At 41.4% G+C, this 17,120-nt stretch overlaps 1 protein-coding gene across 1 annotated transcript; it reads left to right on the top strand.

Annotated features, from left to right (window-relative positions):
* The first annotated feature begins 1,982 nt into the window (after positions 1–1,982).
* LOC143301921 (uncharacterized) lies at positions 1,983–15,506 on the top strand. The gene is made up of 5 exons (XM_076616365.1): positions 1,983–2,081; positions 4,938–5,205; positions 6,174–6,317; positions 10,150–10,233; positions 11,911–15,506. Exons 2-5 carry the CDS (start codon positions 4,977–4,979, stop codon positions 12,165–12,167), a joined length of 714 nt encoding a protein of 237 aa, XP_076472480.1. The 5' UTR covers positions 1,983–2,081; positions 4,938–4,976; the 3' UTR covers positions 12,168–15,506.
* The last annotated feature ends 1,614 nt before the right edge of the window (positions 15,507–17,120 follow it).

Raw genomic sequence — 17,120 nt, 5'->3', positions numbered from 1 at the left:
CACACACATGAAAAACCCTCAGCACACACTGACAATGTATTATCCTATAGATCTGTTCAGTTCACACTGAACCAACACCACCTATTACATACAAAACAAGTAAGTAATACATCAAAAATACAGAACAAGATATCTGTAACCAAATAGAAGGGGGGTGGGGGGGTGGGGGGGGTGCGGAGGATGGGGGGGACTCAAAAGATTTAGGCCAGTACTTCTCTCAGTGGGTAGCTTTCACACATTAACCCCTTTTCTTTCCACAAGCCACAAGATCAACTTAAACTGGCTGTTCACTGACACAAAACATTGTTCCCAACAAAACTAAGTTATCAACATAGCATAAAACCATTACAAGTTGTGTACTCACAGCCCAACAGGGATTTCCCTGCACTTCACATCACCGATCAGTCAGTCAGCCTGTGTCAGTGTTCAGTTCTTCTGGGAGACTGCTAAGAACTGGCTGTGCTGACTGGTTTTATCCCTTCCCATAACATACTGTGCAAGCTACAACACTCACTCCCCCAACTAGTTGAACTGAAATAACCAATCTTTGCTTGTCCTAGTGACGCTATGTGAATGACTGACAGATTCACTGCTTGATCCCAATTCGTCCAATTCAGCAGATTGATCTGATTCGCTACAATTCAACCCACTTGTTTCTACAACATTCTGTGACGACAGGTTCACCCGTTTACATCACAAAGAGATTGGGAAGACAGGACAATACAACTCTCGGCATGTTAGCCGGCATGATCAAAGTTCACATTAGCATAAATTCTTCCTAGCTTACATTCTGAAGTCCCGCCATCTACCTCAGCCATGTTTGTGAACGGGGAGTTGAGGAACGACTTGAAAGACAGGCCACCACACGGGATGTTCCGACATGCCGTGCTCGTCTGTTTCGAACACGGGGATTGTGGCAGACATCACTTAACTGCACGTGTTCCTACAGCTGGGGCGGGTGACGCGGCGTCCCTGACCAAAGAGACCAAAGAGGGCCGACTAGGGAGTGGGGGTGAGGGAGGGTGGAAGGAGGGAGGGTGGCGCGGGTGTTGGCGCGACCTCAAAGACTGGACTTTGGACGGAGTGGGAAGGGAGATAAGAAGAAGGGGTGGGGGGGGGGGGGCGAAGGGATGGGGAGGGAAGGGGGACAGAGTGCAGGTGGTGGGGGGTGACACTGCTGGCACACTATAACAATATGGAGAGATAAAGATACAGATACGGATAGTTTATTCAATAAAGGCCATGGCCCCTCATGAAGGGGGTACAGTGAACCAACATTCAAAATCTAAATCTTACAAATTGCAAAAGTAAATGATAAACCGCTGCAAATGATAATCTACAGAAATGGATAATGCACAACTGGTAATAATTAACTACATAATACACTGCGAAACTAAACAGCATAATATATATAAACAGCAAACTGCTATATAATAATTTCGTTGATGAATTAAGCATGGCAAGTCGAAATAAAGTAGGGTGTATATAATACTTTTGTGGAATCAACTTATATCTAAGGTCATTCAAAGCAGAGCAGCTCAACACAATGTGAAGTTCGGTTTCTCTGAAATTCAGCACGTCTGCATCAAAGGACAACCAAGATAAGAGACATTGGACTTTCGGACTTTCAGACTGAATTAATGTTTCCACTCTGAAACATTTTGACTCAGGAAAGCAATGAAAACCATTCTAATGACAATTTCTGTGTGGGGGAAAAAAAAAGAAACAAAAGAACAAAAAGCATCGATTTGATGTAACCTACCAACAGTATACACATCAGAACCATCAAAATGATGATGGTGGATGTTTAAAGAAAGAAAGAAGAAGAAGAAAACAGTATCATTTCTTATGACAAAACCTTGCACTGGTGTAAGACGTGTGTGCGGTCAAAGCCACTGTTCTAAAAATAGCAGCTGTGCTCCTTTTTCGAAAAACCGAAACTGCAAACAGCAGAATTGACATGCGCGATAAATACACTTGTGGAAGTTTTGAACAGCTCTGAGAAGTTATAGAACGTGATAGCACCTCTCTTGTCTGATAAATATTATTCGTGATGGATTTGGTTCATTCAATACTTTGAGGTAAGGCTGCAGAGATTCTCAAGCTTTTGGCAAAGTACAACTTCGAACTTCTCAGAAATCAGCGATGTCTGTGTCGTTCTCTTTTCGGTGTTTCCATATCGTTGTGTTTATGTCTACGTTTCCTGTTTGTGAGGGAGGGCACGTGACGAGTAACCCACCCTTCTGATCACGACTTTGGCGCAAAACGACGCGAAATGACCCACATCATGAACAAAAATCGACACAGGGTAACCGAAACCGCCATGATTTTTGTTCTGCATGATTTGGTGGGTGGGAAAGAGCGGATCACAGTTTGGCACACACTGAAAAAGCAGACGACACATAAAAAAAAGGGCCATGATAGACAAGTCACTAACACTGCAGAATGCAGAATGGACAGCAAGTGCCCATCCCAGTGTTTACAGTCTCACCACTGAATACTTGATGCTTCCTTGAAAAAAGAAAGGGGAATGGAACTAGGAAGGTAGAAAAAGCAGACAATAGTGAAGGAAGAAAAAAAGGCAGAAATAATGAGACCAATAGAAAAGAGGAAATTCCTTGCACAGAATTGAAAGAGCCATCAGCATCCCACAGGGAAACACACACACACACACACACACACACAGTGACACATGTTAATGCACAAGTGGACTTTCAAGTGCCTGACCATGTTGACCCTGACATGTAGGAAGCAAAAATCTCTTTTCAGGGGTGCACATGCTGAGTATGTTCTCGTTTCCATAACCCATCAAATGCTGACATGAATTAATGGAAATATATATATATATATATATATATAATGTGCGTATTTGATCTTGTGCCTGTGTATACATGTACAAAGGGGATAAGGCATTAGCAGGTCTACATTGTACAGACCTGGAAGATGGGGAAATCTCTAGCACCATGCAGGTGCCATGAGTGGGCACACAGTTGTTTGTTCTGATGCCACACCTGTCATTCATTATTTAAAGTTTGTGCCATTGTGGCTGGTTGACTTAGGCTGATTGGTGCATGGCGTGCTTGACTGACTCTTGGCTGAATCAGTAGATAGGGTGGATTCTTGAATGGAATTTAACCATTCATTGCCCCTGAAAATGGAGTATGTCTGCCTGCATAGTGGGGTAAAAACCATCATACATTTAAAAGCCCACTCTTGTACATACAAGGGAGCATGGGAGTTGTGGTCCACAAACAAAAAAGAAGAATCCTTTCATTGTACAGGACAACAAAATATGTTGTAATCTTTTGGAAGAATATTTATTTCAAGGGAAAAAAAAAGAAGAAAATGTAAAATTCATAATTTAAACTACTTGTGTGTATAAATTTAATGCATAGTTTGCTCTTTTGTTGTTGTTGTTGGTTGTTGTTTTTTTGTTTTGTTGTTGTTGTTGTTGTTGTTATTTCTTCAATCAAGATGTGTTCATTTTCTATGTGTACTCAACTGTTTGAATGAACCTACACGAACTACAACTTGTTGATGTAAAATTATAAAGGGTCTACAAATGATTTCAATGAATAAGCAGTTAGTGAGTCACACATCTTGATCAGTTAGCAATTTTCTTTTTCAAAATGTATATGTGTATTCATTTCATTTTTCTTCACAAATTTGAGGTTGTGTCACACAGACTTTAGCTATGTTTGATACTTACAGAGTTATATTTTGTGACTGTTAATGTCAAGTAGACTGTGTCACATGTGTGGTGAATGAAGCAGATGTTGGTAGCATGTGTTACAGCATATTTTGTGACTGTTAATGTGAAGTAGACTGTGTCACATGTGTGGTGAATGAAGCAGATGTTGGTAGCATGTGTTACAGCATATTTAGTGACTGTTAATGTAAGTAGACTGTGTCACATGTGTGGTGAATGAAGCAGATGTTGGTATCATGTGTTACAGCATATTTTGTGACTGTTAATGTGAAGTAGACTGTGTCACATGTGTGGTGAATGAAGCAGATGTTGGTAGCATGTGTTACAGCATTGCTTTGCTCTTGACTTTGTAATAAACATTTTGGGTATTGGAAAGATGGTTTTTTTAATTGGTAGATAGAGTCAGCGGCTGTCCGGTAACTGGTTGGCTGACTTTTTATTGGTAATGTTTGCATTGTATATTATGCATTTTATTCTCTCTGTCTCTGTCTGTCTGTCTCTCTGTCTGTCTTTGTCTGTCTGTCTCTCTCTCTCTCTCTGTATGTGTGTGTGTGTGTAGTATAAAATCTGTTTACTTTCCATTGTTTCTGTTTTACTTCAATGCAGTCTAGATCACTGGACATAGCATGACATGTGTTAAATGACCATTGCTGGGTTAGTTACAATGAATTTATAGCATTCTGGTTGGAGTGTGGGAGCATTGTTAGATTTTTTGTTGTTATACATTTGGAGCTGATGCATTAATCACCTTTTTCAGTTGTTTGTCATGAAATGTGTCTTGAAACAATTGATCTTTAGAGATTTATAACAAAGTATTGTATCTTGACTGATTGATGTCACAGATTGACTGATCAGATCCTTGACACATGAACTGCATGATGACATTGTGACTGACTCACCCAAATTAACCAAATAATGTCAACAAAACTCTTCTTTTTCTTTTGTCTTTTTCCTTCCGCTTGTACTGGTGGGCATCGCGGGGAGATTCAGTTGTCTGTCTCCGCTTTGATCAGTCTGTTTGTATCTCCTTTTATTGTCTCGAGCAATTTTTATCCACTGTCAGCCTGCTAAGCCAGTCACAGCTTCAACAGTGCCCCGTTGGCCAGCATTACCTGTTTCCACCTCCCACGGCGAGGACGAGGGGTTGGACTTTGGGAGGCAAAACTCATGACAGATTATTTCAATAAAACTCTCTGAATCAGCGATGATGTTCCTGTTTGATTTTCAGCTCCAGAAAACTGAAACCAAAGGCTAAGAGCTGAGCAAAATGGATGCTGACACGGACGATGCTCACTGCAGTATCTGCCTGGAGGAGAAAAGCCGGCAGGTACAGGGCGCGTGCGTTCCCTGCGGACACACGTTTTGTTTGGCCTGCATCCATGACTGGATGAAGGGTCACAGCAAGACCTGCCCCCAGTGCCGACTGCCAGTGGAGAAGGTCCTGCGTCTCTTCACTGGGTCGGAAGGCAGTGGGGGCAACACGCGTCAACAGACAAGTATGATGTTGTGTCAGTAGTTAAAACCTATAGAATTGTGAAGTGAAAGTGCCCCCTGAAAACGGAGTATTGCTGCCAGCATGGCGGGGTAAAAAATGGACATGCATATAAAGCCCACTCGTTTACATATGAGTGAATGTAGGAGTTGCAGCCCACAAATGAAGAAGAGGTAGTAGTAAGTCCACATCAGTTTGTGTCTTTCCACTATGCTTAGCGTAGTGTTTGAGTGTATGCACAACAGAGAGGTGAGCAAAACACCTTGATGACCAAGGCAGAGCAAACACCTTGATGACCAAGGCAGAGCTGCCATTTTGTACCAGTTCCCAGTTTCTGAAGATTGTACTTTTCATTTGCACATGTGCTGTTATTATTTTATCGGTGCAAAACAGAATGGATCTGTGTGTGTGTTTGGGTGTAACATGTAATGGGGATATATATATGCTTACTGTTAAACGGTGCATGAATCTCGGTAATGGTGCCTGGTGGAGATTTTTCTGATCTCTCACTCTCAGGTCAACCTTTGTGCAGACCTGTTAGTGCCTGAACACCTTCCGTGTGTATACACAAGCAGAAGATCAGATATGTATGTTAAAAATCCTGTAATCCATGTCAGTGTTTGGTGGGTTATGGAAACAAGAACATACCCAGCATGCACACCCCCTAATGATAATGATACATTGACTGTAGAATGAATAATGAAATATTGTTTCTGGTAGAATTACCCAGTACACAACAATTTGTAGCAATTTCCCTGAATTTAGATAAAGGGTTACAGTCAAACATTCAACACAACAAGAACAACAATAATAATGATATAATGTTATTAATGATAATAATAATAATGAAAAAATAATATATAATAAAAACAAATACTGGTAAGCACAGCCACCACCACAACAATGATGATAATGATGATGACAGTGATACATTGATGACATAATGAAAGCTGGTTTCTGGCACTGTTGCAGGACAAGCAGTGTCCATTTCCCAGAAAAAAGGCGTGAGAACTAGAATCCGAACAACAGCTGGCAGAGAGCGTCACGATCGTCATGTGCCTGTGTCCCGCCACGATGAGCCATCTGCCCTGCCGTCACCACGTCAACTTCATAAATGTGTGTGTGTGTGTGTGTGTGAATGAAAATAATAGAATTGATAATTACAAGGTGCCTTTCGTGATCATAGATTTTGATATGAAAAAAATACAAAAAACACCGGCATTCTTTTTTGTCTTAATGTTGTGCTGTTTTGTTTTGTTTTTGTTTGGTTTTTTGTTTTGTTTTGGGGGCTTTTTTTTCATTTAGCTATAGACGCAATATGAAATAAACCCTTTTGACAGTTCAGACGCCAATCAGCGACTTCCTAGTTGAACGCTTCAGATGCCGATCGGCAACTTGTACGCTCAGCGCCGACTGGCGACTTGTACACTAGAGTTACCAACCTCACTTGTTCTTTTTTTCATGAAACCACACAAGTTCGAAATGTTCACCGCGTGTTTCCGGAACGTCTATTCTACGTTTGAGTTGCAAGTTGACGCATGTTGTCAAATATTTCCAAATTCATTTAGCAGATTTCTCCAGTCGAAGCTTGGCCAGCACTTCAGGAAACAAACGGAAGGGTGTTTACAACACCACAGCGGCATTGCAAATGATTTTAGATGATAATTCGTCTGCTGACAGTCACAGTGAATTCACCAGACCAGTCAAGAATGATTAACAAGTGACACAAAGACATATAATAATGTACAAAGACATTTGTGAAAGGAACCATGAAACCTTCCAGTTTTGCAGCATACAGTGAGTGTGTGTGGTGTTGGTGTTTTCCCTAATGTGTGTGTGTGTGTGTGTGTTCTTCTCGTATCTGCACATAGGTGAGTGCACATTTGATTACATTGTGTAATGCCTATGTTTCCAGTTGTATTTCCTGGTCTGTGTGTTCATTTTTCACTTGAAATAGTGCATTTTTTATGTTTGAAACAACTAAGAATATGTGAAAACTACTCAAAAGTACATACTTTTTCGTTTTCATCAACTGATTTCAAATTTCAGTCAATGTGTTCATACAAATGAAAATGCTTATCATAATTTGCATTCTTTGCCCTTTAAAATGAGCTATGAATGGTGAAGATTGAATGTGTAAGAGCGAAGTTGTGGCAGTATAAAGTGGGTTGGTGGTGACACAGTTTTTCCTCTCCTGTACAGCTGGTTTAGACAGAAGTGTACTGCTGCTCAGCTGGTTTGTACAGTGAGCTAGCTCTGCACCTCTGGCGATGAAAGGGTTAAATAGAAATTTTGGTTGGGGTTAGAAAACCTGTCCTGATAAAGGGAGTTGACTCTAGCTTAAGTGTGTGACTTCCTTGTATATGGTGTTCTTTCCCTTAGACCATTCTTGCAACTTGTTTTCAAACCTTTCATATAAATTTTTTTTTTTTTTTTTTTTTTTTTTTTTTAATCTGACACCATAGAAGAAATCTTTAGGCAGATTTCTCTTCTTTTTTTTTTCTTCTCCTCAGTACAAAAGTGGAAATGAATGACTTCAAGGGAATAATAATTGAAATGCATCAGTGTCTCTGAAAAGGAGGAAAGTTAGGAACAAAGAAATCACCAGATATTTTTTGTTTCATCCCCAAGTAAACCGCAGATGCCTTTTCACAGGCTCACGAAAAGCAAAGAAAGAAAAAAAGCTGAGGAGAAATAGAAAGTGAGCTATACTGACAAAGAACAACAAAAAAAGTGTAATGATCTAAAGTGTGAAATAAATTGTGTTACACATCAAAATTGAAAAAAAAATGACTCGTTTTTCAAAGGTGAAAGAAAGAAAGAAAACTATATTGAAGGAACACCAATAGCATTAATAAGAAGATTTTCTGAAACAAAAAAAAACGACAAAAAGGATGATATTGGTAGAATGTTTTTATGTTGTGTGAAAATGAAGACAGTGGATGAAAGAAAGAAAGGGAGAAAGAAAGAAAAAGATATTGAAGGAGCATCAACAACACTACAAATAAGTAGTAAAGAGTAGTACTCTCTCCATTCACAAGGTACACAACTTCAAGTCAGTGCTGCTTACGCTACCGATTCAGCTAGCACACAGGTAAATAAAAGGTACATTGGAACAAACCCAGACACTTCCTAAAAAAGGAAGCACCAGCTGGGCCTGTCCTTATACTGATCATTTGACATGTGCACACAGCAGCAATGACAGAAGAAATATGCAAACACAAATTAGCTTTTATTCAAGACTGGCATTTTATTCAAGACTGTTTGTTCTGTATTGTTCAGGATTAAAGAGGCTATGCCAGTCTTGAATAAAAGCTAATTAGTGTTTGCACATTTCTTCTGTCTTTGCTGCTGTGTGCACATGTTAAATGATCGGTATAATGACAGGCCCGGCGCTTCCTTTTTAGGAAGTGTCTGGGTTTGTTCCAATGTACCTTTTATTTACCTGTGTGCTAGCTGAATCGGTAGCGTAAGCAGCACTGACTTGAAGTTGTGTACCTTGTGAATGGAGAGAGTTACTACTCTTTACTATTTGTTAATCATTTAATCTCCTGGCCTCATTATTTTGTTTACTACAAATAAGATTTTGTTTAACTCTTTCACCACCAAGTATCTATGTCAAAAATGCTCCCAAACACACAACCCTCTCGGTCACGGGCTTGGGCTCCTGTGAAAACAACACAGTGGACTTGATCACTTCAAACTTGATCCGGAGGCAAAAGTTAGTCATTGTTCTGTTGTGTGGGAAACTTGATCCGGAGGCAACAGTTAGTCATTGTTCTGTTGTGTGGGAAACTTGATCCGGAGGCAAAAGTTAGTCATTGTTCTGTTGTGTGGGAAACTTGATCCGGAGGCAAAAGTTAGTCATTGTTCTGTTGTGTGGGAAACTTGATCCGGAGGCAACAGTTAGTCATTGTTCTGTTGTGTGGGAAACTTGATCCGGAGGCAAAAGTTAGTCATTGTTCTGTTGTGTGAGAAACTTGATCCGGAGGCAAGAGTTAGTCATTGTTCTGTTGTGTGAGAAACTTGATCCGGAGGCAAAAGTTAGTCATTGTTCTGTTGTGTGAGAAACTTGATCCGGAGGCAAGAGTTAGTCATTGTTCTGTTGTGTGAGAAACTTGATCCGGAGGCAAGAGTTAGTCATTGTTCTGTTGTGTGAGAAACTTGATCCGGAGGCAAGAGTTAGTCATTGTTCTGTTGTGTGAGAAACTTGATCCGGAGGCAAGAGTTAGTCATTGTTCTGTTGTGTGGGAAACTTGATCCGGAGGCAAACGTTAGTCATTGTTCTGTTGTGTGGGAAACTTGAACCGGAGGCAACAGTTAGTCATTGTTCTGTTGTGTGGGAAACTTGAACCGGAGGCAACAGTTAGTCATTGTTCTGTTGTGTGGGAAACTTGATCAGGAGGCAACAGTTAGTCATTGTTCTGTTGTGTGGGAAACTTGATCAGGAGGCAACAGTTAGTCATTGTTCTGTTGTGTGGGAAACTTGATCAGGAGGCAAAAGTTAGTCATTGTTCTGTTGTGTGGGAAACTGGCTGCCGCTATAAGACTTTGTTACAATGTGATAAATGGTCCTTTTAACATAACCCCATGATGTCGAGTAAAGTCACCTATGGTGACGCACTGTTTAGTCAACAAAAGTAACCTGTGGCAGCAAAAGAGTTAAAGAGCAACGGAAGTTGTAATGTCTATAGAACATGTTTATATATTTTGCCAGAACGAAGACAGTGGATGAAAGAAAGAAAGACAAGCAAACAACTATATTTCTAAAAGAAAACAACAAGAAGAAGAAGAATATTTTTTTCTAAAATGATGATGATGGGGATGATAATGGGGAAAGTGGAAGTGGGGTGGGAATGGTAAAAGGTTTGTATGTGTGTGTGTTGTGTGTGTGTGTGTGTGTGTGTGTTCACATTACAGTCACAGTATCAAATATATCTGTGTGCAGCCGTTGGTCTTTACGTGTCAAACTTTGCTGCAGCAAGCGGGAGATGTGTGACAGCAGTGTGCCGATATTGCTGTCGCTGTTGTCGTGAGTCCTTTCCCCGTTTCTGTGTGTGTGTGTGTGTGTGAGGGGGGAGGGGAGGCAGGGAACAGTGTGTGTGTGTGTGTATGAAGGGGGGAGGGGAGACAGTGGGGGAAGGGGTGGAGATAGGGAACAGTGTGTGTGTGAGGGGGGAGGGGAGGTAATGGGGGAAGGGGTGGAGACAGGGAACAGTGTGTGTGTGAGGGGGGAGGGGAGGTAATGGGGGAAGGGGTGGAGACAGGGAACAGTGTGTGTGTGTGTGTGTGTGTGAGGTGGGAGGGGAGGTAATGGGGGAAGGGGTGGAGATAGGGAACAGTGTGTGTGTGTGTGAGGGGGGAGGGAAGGCTGGGAACAGTGTGTGTGTGTGTGTGAGGGGGGAGGGGAGACAGTGGGGGAAGGGGTGGAGATAGGGAACAGTGTGTGTGTGTGTGAGGGGTGAGGGAAGGCTGGGAACAGTGTGTGTGTGAGGGGTGAGGGAAGGCTGGGAACAGTGTGTGTGTGAGGGGGGAGGGAAGGCTGGGAACAGTGTGTGTGTGTGAGGGAGGAGGGAAGGCTGGGAACAGTGTGTGTGTGAGGGGGGAGGGAAGGCTGGGAACAGTGTGTGTGTGAGGGAGGAGGGAAGGCTGGGAACTGTGTGTGTGTGTGTGAGGGGTGAGGGAAGGCTGGGAACAGTGTGTGTGTGAGGGGTGAGGGAAGGCTGGGAACAGTGTGTGTGTGAGGGGGGAGGGAAGGCTGGGAACTGTGTGTGTGAGGGGGGAGGAGCAGGGAACAGTGTGTGTGTGAGGGGGGAGAGGCATTGGGATTGTTTATGGGGTGGAAATAGGGAGCACTTGTGACTTGATTTAGTTAGATGAGTTTGATCTGAATGTGTTATATTTGGTAGGGTTTATTTGTGATTTGATGATTTTGAACTGAATGTGTTATGTTTGGTAGGGTTTATCTGTGATTTGATGATTTTGATGTGAATGTGTTATGTTTGGTAGGGCTTATCTGTGATTTGATGATTTTGATCTGAATGTGTAATGTTTGGTAGGATTTATCTGACTTGATTCAGTTTGATGATTTTGATCTGAATGTGTTATGTTTGGTAGGGTTTATCTGACTTGATTCAGTTTGATGATTTTGATCTGAATGTGTTATGTTTGGTAGGGTTTATCTGACTTGATTCAGTTTGATGATTTTGATCTGAATGTGTTATGTTTGGTAGGGTTTATCTGACTTGATTCAGTTTGATGATTTTGATCTGAATGTGTTATGTTTGGTAGGGTTTATCTGACTTGATTCAGTTTGATGATTTTGATCTGAATGTGTTATGTTTGGTAGGGTTTATCTGACTGGATTCAGTTTGATGATTTTGATCTGAATGTGTTATGTTTGGTAGGGTTTATCTGACTGGATTCAGTTTGATGATTTTGATCTGAATGTGTTATGTTTGGTAGGGTTTATCTGACTTGATTCAGTTTGATGATTTTGATCTGAATGTGTTATGTTTGGTAGGGTTTATCTGACTTGATTCAGTTTGATGATTTTGATCTGAATGTGTTATGTTTGGTAGGGTTTATCTGACTTGATTCAGTTTGATGATTTTGATCTGAATGTGTTATGTTTGGTAGGGTTTATCTGACTTGATTCAGCTTGATGATTTTGATCTGAACTGAGCTGATGTGATTGCCCCTTTATCAGGTGATGCCCGACAAACATGGAGATGTCCTTCGCAAGTGGAGAAGCTCCTCATGGCAGCCCTGACCTCCATCCTTGTGGTTCTTCTTGCCCTGGACCTGCAGCAGCCTAACGGTCTAGTTCATGGGATCCTGGCGCCAAGACTGGAGCCGTTCTATCCTGTGGTCAGCCTGGTCTGTGGCATTGTCAGCCTGCTGGCCAAAATAGTGACGGTGGTGATTGGGTTTTTGGCAGAGTGTGTTGGGCGTGTATTTTTCTGACGGCAGTGATAGGTTTTTGGCAGAGTGTGTTGGGCATGTGTTTTTCTGATGGCAGTTAAGGGCTTTTTGGCAGAGTGTGTTGGGCGTGTGTTTTTCTGATGGCAGTGATGGGCTTTTTGGCAGAGTGTGTTGGGCGTGTATTTTTCTGACGGCAGTGATGGGCTTTTTGGCAGAGTGTGTTGGGCGTGTGTTTTTCTGACGGCAGTGATGGGCTTTTTGGCAGAGTGTGTTGGGCGTGTGTTTTTCTGATGGCAGTGATGGGCTTTTTGGCAGAGTGTGTTGGGCGTGTGTTTTTCTGATGGCAGTGATGGGCTTTTTGGCAGAGTGTGTTGGGCGTGTGTTTTTCTGATGGCAGTGATGGCTTTTTGGCAGAGTGTGTTGGGCGTGTGTTTTTCTGATGGCAGTTAAGGGTTTTTTGGCAGAGTGTGTTGGGCGTGTGTTTTTCTGACGGCAGTGACTGGGTTTTTGGCAGAGTGTGTTGGGCGTGTGTTTTTCTGATGGCAGTGATGGGCTTTTTGGCAGAGTGTGTTGGGCGTGTGTTTTTCTGACGGCAGTGATGGCTTTTTGGCAGAGTGTGTTGGGCGTGTGTTTTTCTGATGGCAGTGATTGGCTTTTTGGCAGAGTGTGTTGGGCGTGTGTTTTTTTCTGGTGGCAGTGGTGGGCTTTTTGGCAGTGTGTTGGGCATGTGTTTTTCTGACAGCGGTGATTGGGGTTTTTGACAGAGTGTGTTGGGCATGTGTTTTTCTGATGGCAGTGATTGGCTTTTTGGCAGAGTGTGTTGGGTGTGTGTTTTTCTGATGGCAGTGATGGGCTTTTTGACAGTGTGTTGGGCGTGTGTTTTTTCTGGTGGCAGTGGTGGGCTTTTTGGCAGTGTGTTGGGCATGTGTTTTTCTGACAGCGGTGATTGGGGTTTTTGACAGAGTGTGTTGGGCATGTGTTTTTCTGACGGCAGTGATTGGCTTTTTGGCAGAGTGTGTTGGGTGTGTGTTTTTCTGATGGCAGTGATGGGCTTTTTGACAGTGTGTTGGGCATGTGTTTTTCTGACAGCGGTGATTGGGGTTTTTGACAGAGTGTGTTGGGAATGTGTTTTTCTGATAGCAGTGATGGGCTTTATGGCAGAGTGTGTTGGGCGTGTGTTTTTCTGAGGAGAGCGGAAAAAAACAACTGTATATGGGGATCAGAAAGTATTTTAAAGGCCATGTATACTGAACTGCTTTAATTAAGTATTTTAAAGGCCATGTGTACTGAACTGCTTTAATTAAGCACCACCAATAGAAACACAAAACAAGTGTCGAAATCAAACAAACAGTTTAATTTCTTTAACTTCTGTGAAGCATCCATGAGTGATGCTGACATGTTAATGATAATTTGTAGTGATGTTGACATGTGAATGATAATTTGTAGCGATGTTGACATGTTAATGATAATTTGTAGTGATGTTGACATGTTAATGATAATTTGTAGTGATGTTGACATGTTAATGGTAATTTGTACAAACGAGGGTTCCTTCAACAGTTAAGGGGCCAAAGCCAAAACCTTGAGTCGACAGAAAGCAAGCAGAGCTGTCTCGGCAGTGTATGGCCGCTATTTGTACTTGTCAGGCGTTGCAGTGTCTCTGCATGGATGATGCTGTATACTGCTGTAATTGTTGAGGCAGCTGGTCCCACTCCAGAATCAAGTAGATGCTGCTACTACTGCTAGTTTCTTGGTGCTTAATTATCTTAAAGTGGTTCAGCAGGTGCTGCTACAAGTACTGGTTTCATTGTGCTTAAGTATCTTGAGGCAGCTGGTCCCACTCCAGAATCAAGGCATGTCTGTTGATTTTATCACTTGGTTAATGGTGATGCTTGATTATCAGAAAGCGGTTCAGTAGATGCAGCTACTACTACTAGTTTTGTGATGCTTAATTATCTTAAAGCGGTTCAGTAGATGCTGCTACTACTGCTAGTTTCTTAGTGCTTAATTATCTTAAAGTGGTTCAGCAGGTGCTGCTACAAGTACTGGTTTCATTGTGCTTAAGTATCTTAAAGTGGTTCAGTAGATGCTGCTACTACTACTAGTTTTGTGGTGCTTTGATTACCTTAAAGCAGTTCACTATGTGCTGCTACTACTACTGGTTTCTTTGTGCTTAATTATCTTAAAGTTGTTCAGTAGGTGTTGCTACTACTACTAATCTCATGGTGCTTAATTATCTTAAAGCGGTTTAGTGTTATCTTAAAGCGGTTCAGTAGGTGCTGTTACGACTACTAGTACCACTACTTCTGCTGCTGCTGCCACTGAAGGTGTTTATATAGCGCTCGATCATGTCCAGAGACAAACTAAAGCACTTGTACACTGGTCATTGACAGGCGTGTAGAGCTGGGGTTCAGAGGGAGGAAAGGCAACACTGAAGAAATACATGTGAACAGATGAGTAACAGAGAGGAGGGGTGGGGATATGGTAGCAGAAAGGGGTGGGGGTGGGGGGTGGTAGGAAACATCTTCATAGGCCATGAGCATAGGTCGCGTCAAGTATTCTTGGCTTCTGTATTTGGAAAGGCCCATAGAGACTCTGTTGCATTTTAAAAAAATCTGTACGTCATTGGTTCAGAAATGATGCCAATATGCGTTTGATTAGTAATGAATCAGGCTTCATCTTTCAGATTAGACTTATGGCTGCTCCCTCTCACTTTCCTTCTGTGTGGCCATCGATGGTGTGGTTCCCTCATGGGGAAGCCATCTGTGTGGCCATCGATGGTGTGGTTCCCTCATGGGGAAGCCGGGGGTCTTTCAGTATGAATAGCATCTCCGTCTTGGCCTTGTGGAAATTCTGTGCTAAAAATTTCCTCTTTTCTATCATTGTCTTTATTTCTGCCTTTTTTTCTTCCTTCACTGTTGTCTCTTTTTTCTGCCTTCGCAGTCCATTCCCCTTTCTTTTTTTCAAGCAAGCCTTGACACTTTTTTCTCTTTTCCGCAGTCTGTGATATACAGTCTGTTTTGCTCTGTCAAGGTTGTGAAATTGTAAGTCTCTGGGATGGGCACCAGCTGTCCATTCTGCAGTGTTATTTGCCTATAATTATGGCCTTTTTTATGTATTTTTTGTTTGGCTTTGAAGTATTGTTTTTTTTCTTTTCATAATTTTTTTTAATAATCTGGGGATGATAAGTCAAGCAGAAGGCTTTGTTTGTACATGTGCCTGTGTGTTTGTATGTGTGTGTGCCTGTGTGTCCCACTGAGTGAAGTGATGTGTGTGTGAACCTCACATAAAGTGTTTATATCAGTGTGTGTGTGTCCGTGTGTGTGTGTGCATGTGTATTTGTGTGTGTGTGTGTGTGTGCATGTGTACACTGGTGTCAGTGTGCTTTTTTTTTTTCAATCCATTTATTCAATTTTTACTCTGTGTGTGTGTGTGTGTGTGTGTGTTAATATACTGTTGATGTTTTACCTTGCATAGGCTCTCAAGACCTGATGAGCCATCTGCTTTTTTTTTTTTTTTTTTTTTTTGTCTGGGCTAATGTGCAGTGTTTATGGAGCAAGAGCAAGTCACACACTTTGACATGTGCTTGAAACTGAATCTGCTTGTGGCAGTGGCGTGGTGGGTGGGACTGATTTATTGTGTTGAAGTTTAATTTGGTTGATGATCTATATTTCTCCGTAGATTATTTGCGAATGTGGGAATTTTGAGGATGGTGCTAAAACATAAAAGAAACTTTCATGATTTTTTTGTTGGTTTTTTTGAGTAACCAAAGAGTATCACCTTACCATTCCAAGAGTAATGTAAATAATATGACAAGTGCCGTAAAAAAACCGAAAGCAAATCAACTTTACATCTTTGTTTTTAATGACAGCATTAAGAGAAACTCCATTTTGTATGTAAATAAATGTATTATGTGTGTGTGCGTGCGTGTGTGTGTGTGTGTGTGTGTTGTTTTCTTTTTGTTTTGTTTTTTGTCTTCGACTTAAACGTACTTTTTATTCGTTGATAACAGCCATAAAAGTGACAAATGATTTGAAAAAATTAAAACACATTGCACTTGATTGTATTATATTGTAATGTACTAAATTGTACTGCATTGTATTGTATTGTAATGCACTGCATTTCATTGCATGGTATTGCATTGCATTGTAATGCTCTGCATTGTGTTGCATTGTATTGCATTGCATGGTATTGTATTGTATCGTATTGTAATTCCCTGCAGTGCCCTGCATTGTATTGTGTTGTAGTTCCCTGCAGTGCCCTGCATTGTATTGTATTGTAATTCCCTGCAGTGCCCTGCATTGCATTGTATTATAATTCCCTGCAGTGCCCTGCATTGTATTGTAATTCCATGCAGTGCCCTGCATTGCATTGTATTATAATTCCTTGCAGTGCCCTGCATTATATTGTATTGTAATTCCCTGCAGTGCCCTGCATTGCATTGTATTATAATTCCCTGCAGTGCCCTGCATTGTATTGTAATTCCATGCAGTGCCCTGCATTGCATTGTATTATAATTCCTTGCAGTGCCCTGCATTGTATTGTATTGTAATTCCTTGCAGTGCCCTGCATTGTATTGTATTATAATTCTTTGCAGTGCCCTGCATTGCATTGTAATTCCCTGCAGTGCCCTGCATTGTATTGTAATTCCTTGCAGTGCCCTGCATTGTATTGTATTATAATTCCCTGCAGTGCCCTGCATTGCATTGTATTGTAATTCCCTGCAGTGCCCTGCATTGTATTGTATTGTAATTCCCTTCAGTGCCCTGCATTTGATGTGGTTTTTTTGTGTGTTTTTTTTTCTTTTTGTTGTTGTTTTGTTTTTTTGTTTGTTTTTTCTTTTGTTTTTTAACTTGTTTATTTATGGTCCAATCACTTGTGTTTATCCAGGAACTGACACTTTTTTGTTCAGCCAGATGACTCATTTAAAAAAATTTTTTTTCGCTAATCCATTCATCTGTATTTATTCTTGAGTTGCTACCATTTTTTGTTTTGTTC

Source organism: Babylonia areolata, chromosome 28 (genome assembly GCF_041734735.1).
Source record: "Babylonia areolata isolate BAREFJ2019XMU chromosome 28, ASM4173473v1, whole genome shotgun sequence".
Taxonomy (NCBI): domain Eukaryota; kingdom Metazoa; phylum Mollusca; class Gastropoda; order Neogastropoda; family Buccinidae; genus Babylonia; species Babylonia areolata.
The sequence above is the reverse complement of the archived record's forward strand: the minus strand, read 5'-3'. Positions and strand labels throughout refer to the sequence as shown.

Coding starts and splice junctions, on each gene's coding strand:
- LOC143301921 (XM_076616365.1), top strand. CDS start 4,977: ATGGATGCTGACACGGACGATGCTCACTGCAGTATCTGCCTGGAGGAG. Junction 5,206..6,173: donor CAACACGCGTCAACAGACAA/GTATGATGTTGT, acceptor GCACTGTTGCAG/GACAAGCAGTGTCCATTTCC. Junction 10,234..11,910: donor ATATTGCTGTCGCTGTTGTC/GTGAGTCCTTTC, acceptor CCCCTTTATCAG/GTGATGCCCGACAAACATGG.